This window comes from Galendromus occidentalis, unplaced genomic scaffold (genome assembly GCF_000255335.2).
Source record: "Galendromus occidentalis unplaced genomic scaffold, Mocc_1.1 scf7180000077451, whole genome shotgun sequence".
Lineage (NCBI taxonomy): Eukaryota > Metazoa > Arthropoda > Arachnida > Mesostigmata > Phytoseiidae > Galendromus > Galendromus occidentalis.
In genome coordinates this window covers 236,135-249,535 of record NW_003805439.1, presented here as the reverse complement: position 1 = coordinate 249,535, position 13,401 = coordinate 236,135, and the positions used below count along the sequence as shown (strand labels likewise).

Genomic DNA, 13,401 nt, shown 5'->3' with positions numbered 1-13,401 from the left:
TCCAATGGAGCTCCTTTCGGCGACCAGCGTGCGTATCTCTATAATCCCTTAAGTCGTATATCGATATCGACTCCTACAATGGGAGCGCAATAATTCTGCCATGAACTGAGGAGCATGAATGTCAGCGAGAATCAATCTTAGATCCATCGCGCTAAATATCATTAATCTCGATCCCGAGCCTGCGTCATGATAGCTTGACTCGCTTACGAGTGGTATTTGTGTCGTGAGTGCGGAGTACTCCAAAAATATCCGTATCTCAACGGATGGGCTCTCGAATAGACATTAGATTACGGTTCCGTCTTGTTGCCGCGCTCCGGGCGAAATGCGGAGTGCGGATATTGTTTCCCTGAACGGGAAGACTCGCGCATCCCTCCATGATCTGTGGGTCCTTGGTCGAGCTTTGACCGAAGCAATTAATCGATCGTTCCGATCCAAATAGAATCGTGACACACAATTTATTCATCGCCCTATATGATCAATTCCATTCCCAGCAAAGTCCTTACCCCTTTCCCCACCATGTTCCCTTCATTTCATCAAATATCACCGATGCCGAGCTGCTTCCGATTTCCGGATGGGTCATATATTGCCGAGGTTTTCCGGGTCGAATTGGAATGAGTCTGGCAGAATTATTTCCGACGATTTCATCGATCACGCTCTTTGACATCAAGACTTGGAGAAAGTTCGACGATTCGACTTTCCTATAGTACACATTGTCTCGCGAGAACAAAGCCGGTCGAGGAAGATATTCCGATCCTCAGCTCCAAGCTCCAGAGAACTTCATTGCGGACTCGATTTTTACATTATTGCTATCACTGCGTTGACGTCTGTTGACGTTTTGTAAGCTTCTGCGCTTCACGGCGAGCTATGATGTCGGCTTTCACCTGGTCAGCGGTCCACCCGCCGCGAGCCGGCATTGTCTTGTTCATTAGATTGACCAGTTCGTCCGTGTACCTGTAACAATTTCAGAACTTCAACAGAGAGCCCCTCTTCGCGAGGTATCGCTTTCCCCGCTGACGCATACTGCCGCGGCACGAGCTGAGCAGCGATACGATCTTGAAATAGATTGCGCGCAGCCGCCATTCGCTCAAGGCCAGGACCTCGAGAGACGATGGAATATACAATTTATCTTGCTACGTTGCTCGTACGAACCTATCCGGATGTTTTCCGAGATGCTGCACGTGCTTCGAGTCATCGAAGGTGATGAGTTTTACGTCGACGCCAAGCTCGTTCCAATGGTCGACTACTTTACGATCAGATTTCGGACAACTCACCTACAAGGTAGAAGTTCTTACGTGAAGGTTAGGTCCGTGGCCGTGTTCATCGAGAATGTCCCACCGGGAGAGACTCTAAGCCGGAATCAATGCCCAGAACTCCGCTACCACCCGCCTTCCCCCTCTCCATTGGATGGGGGCTCATGCGACAGATCTCACCTGGTCTACCATAGAATTGAAATAGAGGCCCGGAACGTTGACCGGCTTCAATCGGAAGAATTTCGACGAGTTTTGATAGTGTCTCGTGGCGAATGGGTAAGCTAAAGTGAGCCAAGTGTACATTCCCACCGTGCCAGCCATTCGGAGGGCTTTATTCCGCGTCAGGGCACCAGGGAGTCCGCTCGCGATCCCTTCAACGTCGACGCAGCTGTCAAAAACCTGGAATGAATCCATGCATGAGACAAGATCGTTCGGTAGCCAAACGCCCAAGGCGGGAATGGGATCGTTGCACATGACGAATCGCAAAAAACTTCTGTGTTGCGGAATTTCTGAATTTACGAACCTGCGCTTTCATTATTTTCCTCACGTGCTCGTATTTTTCGGGGTCCTTATGCATTTCGGACAAGCATTCCCCCCACGAGTAGCCCCCCATACTGAATGCATGGAGCATCATATTCTGATAGCAGCGATTCTTCTCAGCGAGGAGATAATCCAGAACTTCGCGCGCAAGACTTTGCGTTCCGTTCTTGGCTGCCGGGGCCAGTAATTGTTTGGCCTGAGTTTGAACCCAGAGAACGTCGAAACCATTGTCTAAGTAGAATCTGCCGCAAATAATGAGAATTCATGTCAGGGAGCCTTTTCGAATTATTATGGTCGATTCGGAAGCAGATACAAAGAGCGAGAGAAGAGCCTACCTGAAGTAATCTTCTAGATGCGCGCGTTTCGCCGCTAGCCAAACAAATAACAAAGCGACATGGGGGTTGTCACTTTTCTGAGCTCTCAAAAGTTCCAGATTCGCAGAAAGCCGCTCGCCTGGAATATGAAAAGTCCGTGAGCATCTCAATGGACGGAGCATTGCCCTATCTGTGAGCTCGGTGGCTTTTCGATTACGACACGACACCGAGTGCAGATGGAATGTTTCAATCATCTCGAGCGGAAGTCTTCCATTGGCTTCGACTCGGTGTCGGGACATGTTAGGATTTTCGAAGCTGACAGCGAATGCTCCAATCTGGGAAATGAGTTCATTTTTCTGACTGAAATCCGTTCCTCCGATGCCGGGAGATCAGAGTATCTTCCAGATGTTTTCAGCTTATCGCTTCACCACGTTGAGTTCTATTGATTGAGCTTTCACCGCAGATCGGATCGATGGCGGCCCGATTCGCGAAGCACGGTTTGGAGAGACTGACGAAGATCCTGTACGTGTTGGACGACGACAACAAGCACTTGACGGCTCTTCACTCACCTGTGATTAGAGCCCTTTCATTTGAATACGATCGTCGTTGCAATTGTTTGAGTGCTGCTACTTGAGAGCGATGATTCCCTGCATTCATCTTCAGCATAGCCACATGGCCAGAGGCGAGTTTCATGACGAGAACCATTTTTCGAGCAGTGGGAGCTTCCGCTTGGCAAAGATGATGACTTCGCGAACCAGACTATCGGCTGAATTTATTTCCCTGCCAATCGCGAATCAGGAGTGGTATACTGAATACGGTTGACAGTCTTCTGAAATACATCGGTGCAGAGCTCTTTAATCAGAGTTTTCCTCATGCTTCCTGGGCAAGGGGACTGATGGACACTGAGGACTAATTCTGTTCTCCCCGCTCCGATCAGATGGTCGAGAGTGACCGACAGACGAAACTGCGTCTAAACGTTCGTCGTTCCACGCCGAATATTCCGGGCTTGACATAAACGAGAAACTAGTTCTTCCCGAACGCAGCGGTCGCTTACCACGATTTCGCAACTCCGGCACCTCCTGCGCAGCACTGGACTCTACGTACGTCCGCTCCGCACTTCGCCAACTTACCACCAGCAGCGGCAGCCGGCCAAACGACAAACAGCCGTGCAGTCAGCGGGTGAAAGAGTGTGAAGAGGAATGAGCGAGTGCGAAAACAGGATGGTAACAGCTTCTCGTCGCGGTCATGAGTGAGTAGGGGGACGGCCAGGAAAGCAGCCAGGCGGACATCCACTCACTGAGACAGCCGCTGCAGCTGAGAGAGAAAGCAGCTGATCATCATGATCTCTGCCTTAGTCCTTGAATGACCATAACCAAGTACACCGGCGCGGGAGAGGGGGGTGAATACTCTCAGTCAGCCAGTGTCACCCACAGGAGCGCCGATTAAAGGTCTCGGTTGTTGGAGATTCGATGTCTCGGTGGAATCATATCCCGTGGAGTAATCGTCCGTGCTCTGTCGTGATTCCCACGGTCGCGAAGAGGGAAGCCGGGTGGGACTCGAGACTCTTCCCAATTAAGATCGGTCTGGGAAATCGTTCCCATCGGATTTATTCGGACTCTTCCCTCAGATATTTCCCTCGTATGGGGAACGGAAGACGATTGGATTTACCATGCTCATCGATGTCTGCACGTGTCTGAGTACGGGGTATCAGCTGCTCGCCGATAGCGGACTTAATCAGCTATGGCTCGATGGAGGCTATTTCACATCGCTCCTAGAAACGGTACCGCTGTGGGCGTTGCTGAGCCCGACGCTTGACCCCGGTTCGGAGTTCCTCCATAGCTACGGAATTGTCGCTCTCAACATGGGTGACAATGACGGCGCCGGCTTTCTTCATATTTACTCTCCTTACATTGAGGTCATCCAGAAGTTTCGGAGCCAGAGAGTTTCCTGTCCCTCGAAACAAGCGCGGAAGACCTATCAGCCTAATTAGAGCCGATTGATAAATCTGGCTGTCAGACGATTGTGAGTAATCTCAGCCGGGCCGTTCCACGCATATCGAAGAGGCGATGTCGTCCTGGGATCGCGGAGAGCTCGTCTCAGCTTCGTGAATTTATTAAACTCCATAAAGGAGTTGCAGGCACTTTCGCTACCGGCGATTCGGGAGAAGAGGCCAGCTCCGCCTAAAGGTACTCGATATAACGTTGAGTGTTTCATATAGATCAGAACCGAATGTTGAGTTCCGCTCCGGGACAAAGATGGGGGGAAACAGCCATCGCAGGAATTCCATCGAATTTTATTCATCCGTTCATTCATCTATGCTTCATCACAAACCACCCTATTGAACAGTTGTCTGACTTTGTGGCGTTTTCAGATTCATGAGCGCCAGAACCGCTTTCTTGTATGCATCCAAATTATAGATATTGTCTCCCTGATCCTTCAGCTGCTTGAGCGCTCCACCATACTCTTCGATCACCTTCTCGGAGACGTTTTTGGCTTGGCTGGCGTATTCCTTGGCGTACCTGGAAGGAGCGAATTTTTTTTCAGATCATACCTACCGGTGAGCTACACGGCGAAAACTTCCCGAGATTCCACGCTGGAAAAACCTACTTCTCGCTCCTCGAATCTTCCCAAGTGAATTCGAACATGTCGGCCTCCTGTCGATCCGTGAGCTCCCATTCTTCGGTGATCCACGATTCATGATACGCTGCTGTCAGCGCAAATAACGAATATTCCAAGTTCTGGCGGCGCAAGGGGCAGCGGTCTGTGACGATCACTAGTTCGTCTTTTTTGGCATTGTACCTGAGAGGAATCGAGGAGAATCGTATTACGATGACCGATTGAGTATCTCCCGAAATCCACCTCTGGATAGGTATATAAAAGAGCATACCTTTCGCCCAAGATTGTGATGAGCTTTTCTCGAGAATGTTTGTCCAGCTCCAAGGCTTTCAGCCTTAATTTAAGCGTGACAATGCGCGCACGCTCGTCTCTGATACTGGGACCTTTGAGAATATTCAGATCGAGACGAGTTATGAGAGCCGTTCTTATAGGCGAACACAGGATACATACGAAGGCACCGAGAGTTCCATACAAGCAATCTGACGGGGCACTTGATAATCTTAAAACATTATCGCATTCTACAGACCTGCGTTGAGGTAATCAGATGTCGTGATCGTCAACCAATTCTTGCTGCGCCGATCCGTCAGAGCCTCCGGCCATTTGGTGCAGAACTTCTTCAAGGCCTAGAATGTGGAATAATTCATGCGTACCTTCTCGAGAGATAATAAAGATGCAATCGAATGCGAGGAGAATGTTCATAATGTTTCGATCAGGATTCCAACGAGGCCCCAACAAACTCCCACGGAGACCTACCTCACAATGCGCTTCGATCGCTGGGGGTGTAAGATGTAAGAAATTGGGGATTTTCATGAGTTCCAGGTTCCCCTCTTTCGCAACTGGCGGGCTCGTCTTCCGCGCAACGCCTTGACGTACGGGCAGCGGAACTACGCTGGGCTTGAACGATGCAGCCACGGGCCATACAGACGGCCAGTGCTGATCCACCGGCATACGATCAGCTCTGAAAGACGAAGCATGGTTTCAACGCTACTGAATCACCTGAACGCGTTCAATCGCGGTGACGAGGGAACTTTTCTCCCTCGGGAATTCGGGAATGGAGACACCCTTCCGTCCAGCCCGCAGAACGCGCGTCACGATTTTGAAAGGACAATGGAACTCAACAGCCGAAGGAAGGGGTCGGGAATCACGTATCTTGTTCTAGAAACTTTCCAGGGGGAGAATACGCGCAGAGCTGGATGTCCTTCTGCACGAGCGCTCACCGTTTCTGACGGATTTGTCTTGTTCGGTTGGTTCGCGTCATTTTTCTTTCCTCTGTGTTCCTTTGGTACAAATCAATTGTGCGGAACTCTTCATCCATAGCAGGAGCATCAGTAGAGAGTACACGACATAAGGCGAATCGCTGCGGAAAAAGCGAACGTCGAAGCAAGAGAGCCATCGCGATCGCGACGGCCGGTCAGTCGTTCGGAGCTGCTTTCACGAGCGTGTTGTGGGGTAAGTCGTCGTAGCGAGTTCCGCGGTTTAGGACTATTCGACGGGAGCGTGGATATTCGCATTGGAAGGATACGCGCCACGTGCTTGTAGATGTCATGTAAGGGTCTATCTGATCCCGGACCTGAGCCAGAAGTCGCCGTCCCTTTCAGGAGAGTCGAATACTCTCGAGAAAGCCAGAGAAGAAGTCGGAGCGAAGTTACTCCAGCTCAGTACTCCACAGGAATTTCAAGGGCTGTCATTTTGAGAACGAATCCGCGATAACTTCCGCCAAAAGATTATTCATCAACAAATGCCTGCTCGCTTAATCATTGTGGTGGGGATGTCTGTCGAAGCCAGATCCTTGGCGGAGTCAACTCGAGTCTCATACGAAGAGCAATCGCCCTAGGTATACGAAGTCAGGATGGCCGAGCGGTCTAAGGCGCTGCGTTCAGGTCGCAGTCCGGTCTTCCGGGCGTGGGTTCGAATCCCACTTCTGACATATTTTTCGGGTCGATCGGGTATTTTTGATCCATTCGCTCCTCTCTCCCCACCTTGAGGATTCCAGGCTGCCACACCAGAGGTTGTGGCTTGCAGGCCCAACTCGGACTTGACCAGAAGTTCGAACTCAGACTCATTTCCTCCAGCGAGTGGAATAGCTCCACTCGGCTAAACCAGCTGATGTCTCCGCATCTCCCAATGAATATAATTTGTCTGAGTTGGGATGCATCTGATTTTATTCCCGTACCTTAAAATTCGGAGATGGTCATTCAGCCTCTCGAGCGGAAATTAACGCTCAATATGAACATGCGAAGGCAGGAAATCGAAAACGTCGTCCTTTGTCACAGCATTCCCGGTGACGATGAGAGATTTTAGGCGGGCGCAGTTTCGGAGATGCCTCAACTTCTCCAGCGTCAATTGATTATTGCTCAAATCTAGTTTCTCTGCAGTAGCCATAAGGTGACATCCATGCAGCGAAGTCAGGCCTAACGAGGAAAGATCGACCTCAAGCGTGTTAGGCTTGAGGTGATCTTCGATGAGGAGCTTGGATTTCAAATCATCGTAATAATTTTTCCTGTAGGGATCGACTTCCTTCAGTTTATCCAAGACCCGGTATTTGCGCAGGTGGCAGGGATCGGGCTTCATCGCATGCAAGAGCACAACCGAAGTCAATAAGGGCCATTTACTATCGGGCTCCATTTCAATTATCTGTTCCGTCGATTCCAACTGCCATTGGAGATTAGCTCTTCTCTCCAGCAGGCTCTCGGGAGTTTCGGCACCCAAGTCGCTTCGATACTCCGTACATGACAGGCACAGCTTTGTTGAACCGACCACTATGGATTCAGGTTCCCCGAGATCTCCGTATTGATATCTCTGCGGAAATACATAATTCTCGTATATTTATAGTCAGCAGCTCGGAGTTAACCCATGACCCTCTGTGAAATGTTTCGCAATCGATGCACCGCCTTACCCAGACCCAGGCAGCCGGCAGACCCCCAACTTTCTCCCACTTTGGCCCTTCCAGAACCTGCCCTTCCGGGGCTTCGACCGGCAGCGTATTCTCGGTCAATGCTTTGTCGAAAACAGCGAGAACAGATCTTTCCTTCGGATACCACTTTAAGAGCATCAGGGCACCTTTCGGCTCCTCTGGAAAAAAATATCTTGCTTAAGAAGTCGAAGCTTCTCAAATGGCTCACGGAAGACAGAAAGGCTCAGCGAAAAATTCCACCTTTCCCCAACAACCATCGATGGTACATCCACGCGGACTGGTCTTGTGGATCCGTGAAAGCTGCATTGAGTACGAGCTTGAACTCCGCTTCGAGTTGTTTCTTCTCGATGGAAACTCCGTCCCTCCCGGGTGTCAGCTTCGGTAGAAGCTTCGATCGATAGTGCCAAGACGAATAATTCGAGAAGTTTGAGTTGATCCGTTTCCTGGAGAACTCGAGCTCCTCCGCGTCGGAGACCGAATTCTTCGCCACGAGGAAACGCCGGTAATCCCAACAATGAACTGATAAGGAATAGAACGTCTCGATCAGGATGTGCGCTCCGTCAGAGGCTATCTGTGATTCATTACACATTCTCTCCCCACTCACAATTCCTGTCATCCTTCTCTAGAAACCGCTCAGAGAGTTCTAGCTCCTTCTTCCAGTCCGGACTATCGGGAAGATTCTCATTCGTCCAGCCCCGATGGAACCACGATCCATAAGACTTCGGGTTCTTCATTAGGGTTTGTTGCGTCAGTGAGAGTTCGTCTTTCGTTCGTCCATCGGTATCGATTCTGCATAGGAAACAAAATTCAGCATACGGCGAACAATTTCCGAGGGTAACTCGCTCTTCGGAATATTCCAGGAAGACGCTCGGAGAGGAGGGAAACTTGCCCATCTGCTTTCATTTTAAGGAAGATTTCTCTCCTTATATTCCATAGGGTAGAATCGTCTGGGTTATTCATGAGGATTCCGGCAGTGTAGTTTAGGAGCTCATCGTCGAGTTCCCCCGCTGTTCTCTGCAAAGAAAACAGGTTTTCAGCGGAGACCGGAATTGGTTGCTTGGGCTTCCCGTGCCGTTATGAATACCGGCAGGGACCGTCTGAGTGAGAGAAATGTTCCCTTATCATACTGTATCGATAATAGTTGATCATATTGGCGCCGCTATGAATTCCTTGGAGGGTTCATACTTTCTTGTATATGAGTCCAGTTGCCGCGAGATATGCGGCTTTCTTTTTCTCGCGCTCTAATCTCTTCTCCTCAGCTTGCTGAGCTGTCGTTTTCACTTTGACACGACCGTGCTGAAAATCAAGACGACATTGGTTGATTATCATAAGTCGGTGGGAGGACCTCATTCAGTCGATTCGACACACGAACCCACAGACGTCATTCCCATCTCGATACCTGATGTTCGATAAGCTATTGGGTTCCCGACATTAGTAGATGCACCGTGTGCTCTGAAGAACTTCCGAGAGTCAGAATGGAAGCCGGCTTCCCGATCACTCACGTGAGAGCACGTCGGATATGATTGCCGGTACTCAAAATCCTCACTCCTTACCGCTCGTCTCTCCTCTGAACATCACCTACCATTGTATGTAACCTGAATAGATAACCACCGAATGACTGCCTGCGAATGACTAGGAGAGTTCGGGACAGTAGGGGTGTTGTTGAACTGGCCGCAGTTGGGCGATGACAGCTGATGCGCTGACGTAAGTTCAGACGGGAAACGCATCGCATTTGGGCGATGTGTAGGCTCCGCGCGCTTCTCCACGGCTCAACGAATACGGAGCGAGTCGCGGGAAGGATGCAATTCCGGGAATCGGAGCTATTTCCTTGCTCGCACGGGAGGGAAGATACGATTGGATGCCGTCGAAACGTCAGAGCTATTCAGATAACTTTCAGCTCGCATGTTTGATTGCGGTTCCCATGTCCGCTCCGGGTTCCTTTCGACTCCGATGCTAACCGTTGCCTCGCAAGTCGCGAGGGAGAACCAAGACTATCCCCCAACAGTTTTGAACCGAACCCGAGCTCAGGTTTTCAATTTGCGAGAACAGTCGGGAATATCGCCTGCATTGATTGCTGAGGGAGAAAATAAATCGAGGTTCGAGTTTCGAGGCACACAGTAATTCTTTCCCGAGTCTATGACCGAAGTTTGATTTTCGTAGGATCGATCATTTGGAGCAGCGCTTTCGAGGATTTATGATCAGGTGATGCGGAACGTCGGTTGATCATGATTCGGATTCAGCAGGTCACGATCTTCATGTTTCGTAAGCAAGTCAGAAGGCCGGAGTCGTGCTCGGATGGCAGCAGGAGCAGAATGACGACTTGACTCCGGAATTTATTCCGCGGGATGCTCCGATCTCCGAAAATTCGCAGGACCGTCAGGATGGCCCTCCAGCTCCAAGATGATGATGAACAGAGGTTCTATCCCCGATCCATGCGGAAGATTCCCGAGCTCGACGCAGGAAGACACCAATTCATCGGGGGGATCTCCGATTATCATCTGCGTGTCCCGGCTCGGCTCTTCAAAAACGTGCCGTCAGAGTATCGTCAGCCTTCGACGAAGAAGCTGCTGAGGAACCGCCATCATCAAGCGGTTGCCGAATATGTTTTTGAAGTGCCTCCGAATGTTTCATGTTATATGAGGGATGTTTCGTGAAGTATTGGAGCCCTTTAAACAGGAACGCATTCTGCCGATTCCGTAAATCAGGAGATCCATATGGATGACTACGGCCGTCGGCTCTCGGAAGACAGAAGAACAACACGAGGAGATATCGCTCGACAGGTTTTAAAATATCCAACTTACTTCAACAAGCTCCACTCAAGCTTTAGTACATTGAATACATTCTTGCATACGTACCCGTCGGAAGCCTCGATAATCTCCGGGGAGGCTTCCGACGACTTCCCCCGATGAGCGATGCCCCGGATTCCGGACGCTGTCAGACATTCGGAGGAGTAGTCGGATATACAAATATGTGTACAGGGTCACAACAGAGGCGCTGTGCTTTGCAATCCCGTTTTTCCGCCCCGTAATGCCTAATCCTGATGAAGGTTGGCGCCCTACCTGAGGGCGAGAAAGAATTTCTTCAAGGGACTTCGATATCGGGGCTCCCACTCCGAAAGCTGGAGAAACACTCCCATGGGATAGACTCCACGGTGAAGAGGTCACGGAGCGCTACAGAGGCTGCCTATCGGAGATCGAGAGTCCTCGTTCCCGAAGGAGCTCTGGGAGTTGGTACGGGGATTGATGCACTTCGGACGATTCGGAGAAAAGCATAGAGAATTCAGTTCTGGCGGAAAACAGCTAGCAGAAGAATGCGTCAAGGCTAATTGATCAACCGGTTTATCTCTGACAAATCCATCCCTTTCGATTCCACAGGGACACATTCCGAGTAACGAATCCGGAAGCCCTTTGCTCAAGGGCATCGAAGTTCGAAAGCTCATCTCATTAACCGGGATTCTGATCGATCATTCCCCCGATGCTACGGATCCAAACTCCGAGCTCAACTAAAATTCCCCGAACTCTGAGATTGGAGAGGAGCGAACGAGGAGTCCTCGGAAGCGCGGTCGGTGAGTCTCTCAAATCTAAAAATACTCATTTTCCATCGGCGGGTTTCTAACGTTAAGCGCGAAAATACCCCGCGACCCTCTCCTCTCTTGTCGTGTGAGACCATATGACGCCCGTCGACCACGGCTCGCTCACGGAGAGACCGAATCTCGCGCGTGGGACAGTCCATCATGCCAATCGTCGGTCAGGAACAAATCTGGGGAATATATTCGAGTCCAGGCTTCAGGCGGGTCTATCGTCATCTCGTCCTGCACAGCGAGAGAGAAGGACTTAGGTCCGATCTCAGTCAGATCAAAATACTTGGAGACGTTTGTGTGGGCCTTCCACTCGTTCGTCGGACGTCACCTCTTCCGTGTACTTTGCAACGCCTTCCCAGTGCTACCTTCTGGTGCATGCTAATTATTCACGCACGTTTCCCGTTGCCCGGGTGTCTAAATGCGTGATTTTTAGTCGGTCGCGTGCTCAACGATTTCAAAGCAACACCGGGATCTCCTATCGTCTGCTGTTATTCTGATGACGCAACAGACTCGAAGGAGGAGACGATTCTACTCGGGAAGGGTGCCTCGGTTTCCAGCTCAGGAGAGCGCCCCGCTCTACGTCACGCGAAGGAGCGACTCCCCGGGGGAGGGGAAGCACGACGGAGAATTCCGCATTGGGAGAACAGCCGGTCTCGAAGCGGTCTCAAGGGTGAGACGAAGTCTACATTCGTCAGAGTTTGGACCTCGTCTCCGATTTCTCCGCATTGGTAGAGGCCTAGGGTTTTCTTACCCGCCACTCGACCAGAGAGCTACATTGATCAGCTAGCTCCGAGACTTCGCCTCAGTCAGAATCTGCCGTCGCTCACTTGGTAGGAAAACCGCTCTGGATTACTCATGTAACTCGTCATCATGCCGGCTGTCACGGCAGACAGCTTGCACGGATACAAGGGCGGGAGCAATCGTGTACTTACATGAGATCTATTTATATCGGACATGAGGTTTGCTCACAATCAGTGGATTTTTTTCTGTTGGCAGGCTTCCATCGGAGCGAGTCATTTTTTTCTCCCGCATGGAAAGTCTCCCTCCGAGACGTTCGTTCTCCTCAGGCGAATTCTAAAACATGTGGCTATATCGGAGAGCCGCGGTCACGTAAGTGATGAGTGATGTGATGGTCCGGCGTGTTATCCATCCATGAATAGAACTCATATTCGAGTATTGATTGATCGGATTACGTCAATGCGGGTTGCTCCGTTCCGTAAGCACTCGAACATCACACGTCATAGAGTCCTGCAGATTATTCACAATTCAGCCTCCACAGTCCATGATACCGGATCGCATGGTTTGGGCATGCATGAGCGCTCCGACAAGCTACGCGATTTTTACATTCGATTCTTCCCAAGGATTCCTCGAATAATTTTCGAAGTATCCTTCAATTCTCGGCTATCTTTTCGAAGGGATCATCGTTAATTGTTAGCGGAGAGCGATAGAGATCATTCGCGTGTCTCTTCCCGAACGAGGTGACCGGCTCGGAAAATGCCAAAAAAAACACTCGCGTTCGCGGCCGTCCTCGACAGCGGGAATCCACAAGCGCCGCGCTCCTCGCAAAATCAGCGCGGGATATTTTTCCGACCTGATTTCAATCGTCCACTGTCTACGTCGCTCTCGACCCCGCTGGAAAATGATTGGTCTAATTTCAAAGCAATCGTCGAATTCTCTGAAGCTCCGAATTCCTCCAATCTCACTGAAGGCAACTACGGCCCAAGTTAAGACACCGGGACAAAAGATATCCCCGTTCGGGTTCCTCGGTCTGCCGGTGTACGACGGCTCCATCGACATAATTCCTGCGTTGCGCCGGTTGTCGCCGGGAAGGACATCGTGGATGAGGACGACGAGGATGCAGCTCAGGTTTTCACCTACGTCGATGAATCAGAGCCTGTGAGCCCGGTTGCGAGTTCATGGAGCGCCAATGTCCTTGCTCGTTCTCAACGTCGACGGCCACAGCTACTGTCATTGTGTGCGACAACGAGTGCGTCTGGGCCCGCCGTCAAAGCCAACGTACGCACGCATGGCGCTCTTTTGGGCGAGGAAGGAAACAGGCAAGGAAGCACTCTCGAAGCTGTTGTCATCATCGCCAATCTCTTTTCCACAATGATCTCTGCCTGAGCTCACAGTGAGTGTTGCTGAGCTCTTCTCCTCCTCTGTTGTGACTGAGTGTCCGTCCATACG

The 13,401-nt window shown here is 50.7% G+C and overlaps 3 protein-coding genes and 1 non-coding gene across 4 annotated transcripts; 1 reads left to right on the top strand and 3 right to left on the bottom strand.

Annotated features, from left to right (window-relative positions):
* Positions 1 to 428: 428 nt before the first annotated feature.
* l(2)k09913 (transmembrane protein 53-like lethal (2) k09913) lies at positions 429 to 3,357 on the bottom strand. The gene is made up of 7 exons (XM_003743727.2): positions 3,159 to 3,357; positions 2,674 to 2,933; positions 2,126 to 2,243; positions 1,774 to 2,032; positions 1,431 to 1,649; positions 1,150 to 1,271; positions 429 to 951 (listed from the first exon to the last, which is right to left on the bottom strand). Exons 2-7 carry the CDS (start codon positions 2,807 to 2,809, stop codon positions 810 to 812), a joined length of 996 nt encoding a protein of 331 aa, XP_003743775.1. The 5' UTR covers positions 2,810 to 2,933; positions 3,159 to 3,357; the 3' UTR covers positions 429 to 809.
* Positions 3,358 to 4,379: 1,022 nt separating this feature from the next.
* On the bottom strand, positions 4,380 to 6,186 carry mRpS35 (mitochondrial ribosomal protein S35). Its single transcript, XM_003743726.1, has 6 exons — positions 5,938 to 6,186; positions 5,474 to 5,678; positions 5,247 to 5,343; positions 4,992 to 5,103; positions 4,712 to 4,903; positions 4,380 to 4,623 (listed from the first exon to the last, which is right to left on the bottom strand). The coding sequence occupies exons 1-6, from the start codon at positions 6,111 to 6,113 to the stop codon at positions 4,440 to 4,442; spliced, it is 966 nt and encodes a 321-aa protein (XP_003743774.1). The 5' UTR covers positions 6,114 to 6,186; the 3' UTR covers positions 4,380 to 4,439.
* A 377-nt stretch (positions 6,187 to 6,563) lies between these two features.
* TRNAL-CAG (transfer RNA leucine (anticodon CAG)) lies at positions 6,564 to 6,647 on the top strand. Its single transcript has one exon. It is a non-coding gene; the product is annotated as a tRNA-Leu (tRNA).
* A 287-nt stretch (positions 6,648 to 6,934) lies between these two features.
* On the bottom strand, positions 6,935 to 12,083 carry RabGGTa (Rab geranylgeranyltransferase subunit alpha). The gene is made up of 7 exons (XM_018639679.1): positions 12,042 to 12,083; positions 8,820 to 8,930; positions 8,524 to 8,648; positions 8,239 to 8,423; positions 7,875 to 8,153; positions 7,617 to 7,792; positions 6,935 to 7,519 (listed from the first exon to the last, which is right to left on the bottom strand). Exons 1-7 carry the CDS (start codon positions 12,081 to 12,083, stop codon positions 6,935 to 6,937), a joined length of 1,503 nt encoding a protein of 500 aa, XP_018495195.1.
* Positions 12,084 to 13,401: the final 1,318 nt, after the last annotated feature.

What these genes read in the sequence shown, in the direction of transcription:
- mRpS35 (XM_003743726.1), bottom strand. Translation starts at nt 6,113, where the DNA reads ATGGCTCTCTTGCTTCGACGTTCGCTTTTTCCGCAGCGATTCGCCTTA. An exon ending in ATCTGATTACCTCAACGCAG is followed by an intron (nt 5,104 to 5,246) that starts GTCTGTAGAATG and finishes ATATTCTCAAAG; the next exon opens with GTCCCAGTATCAGAGACGAG. An exon ending in GAAGATTCGAGGAGCGAGAA is followed by an intron (nt 4,624 to 4,711) that starts GTAGGTTTTTCC and finishes CGCTCCTTCCAG; the next exon opens with GTACGCCAAGGAATACGCCA.
- RabGGTa (XM_018639679.1), bottom strand. Translation starts at nt 12,083, where the DNA reads ATGACGAGTTACATGAGTAATCCAGAGCGGTTTTCCTACCAA. An exon ending in CTGGACTCATATACAAGAAA is followed by an intron (nt 8,649 to 8,819) that starts GTATGAACCCTC and finishes TTTTCTTTGCAG; the next exon opens with AGAACAGCGGGGGAACTCGA. An exon ending in TGCCGGCTGCCTGGGTCTGG is followed by an intron (nt 7,520 to 7,616) that starts GTAAGGCGGTGC and finishes GTATTTCCGCAG; the next exon opens with AGATATCAATACGGAGATCT.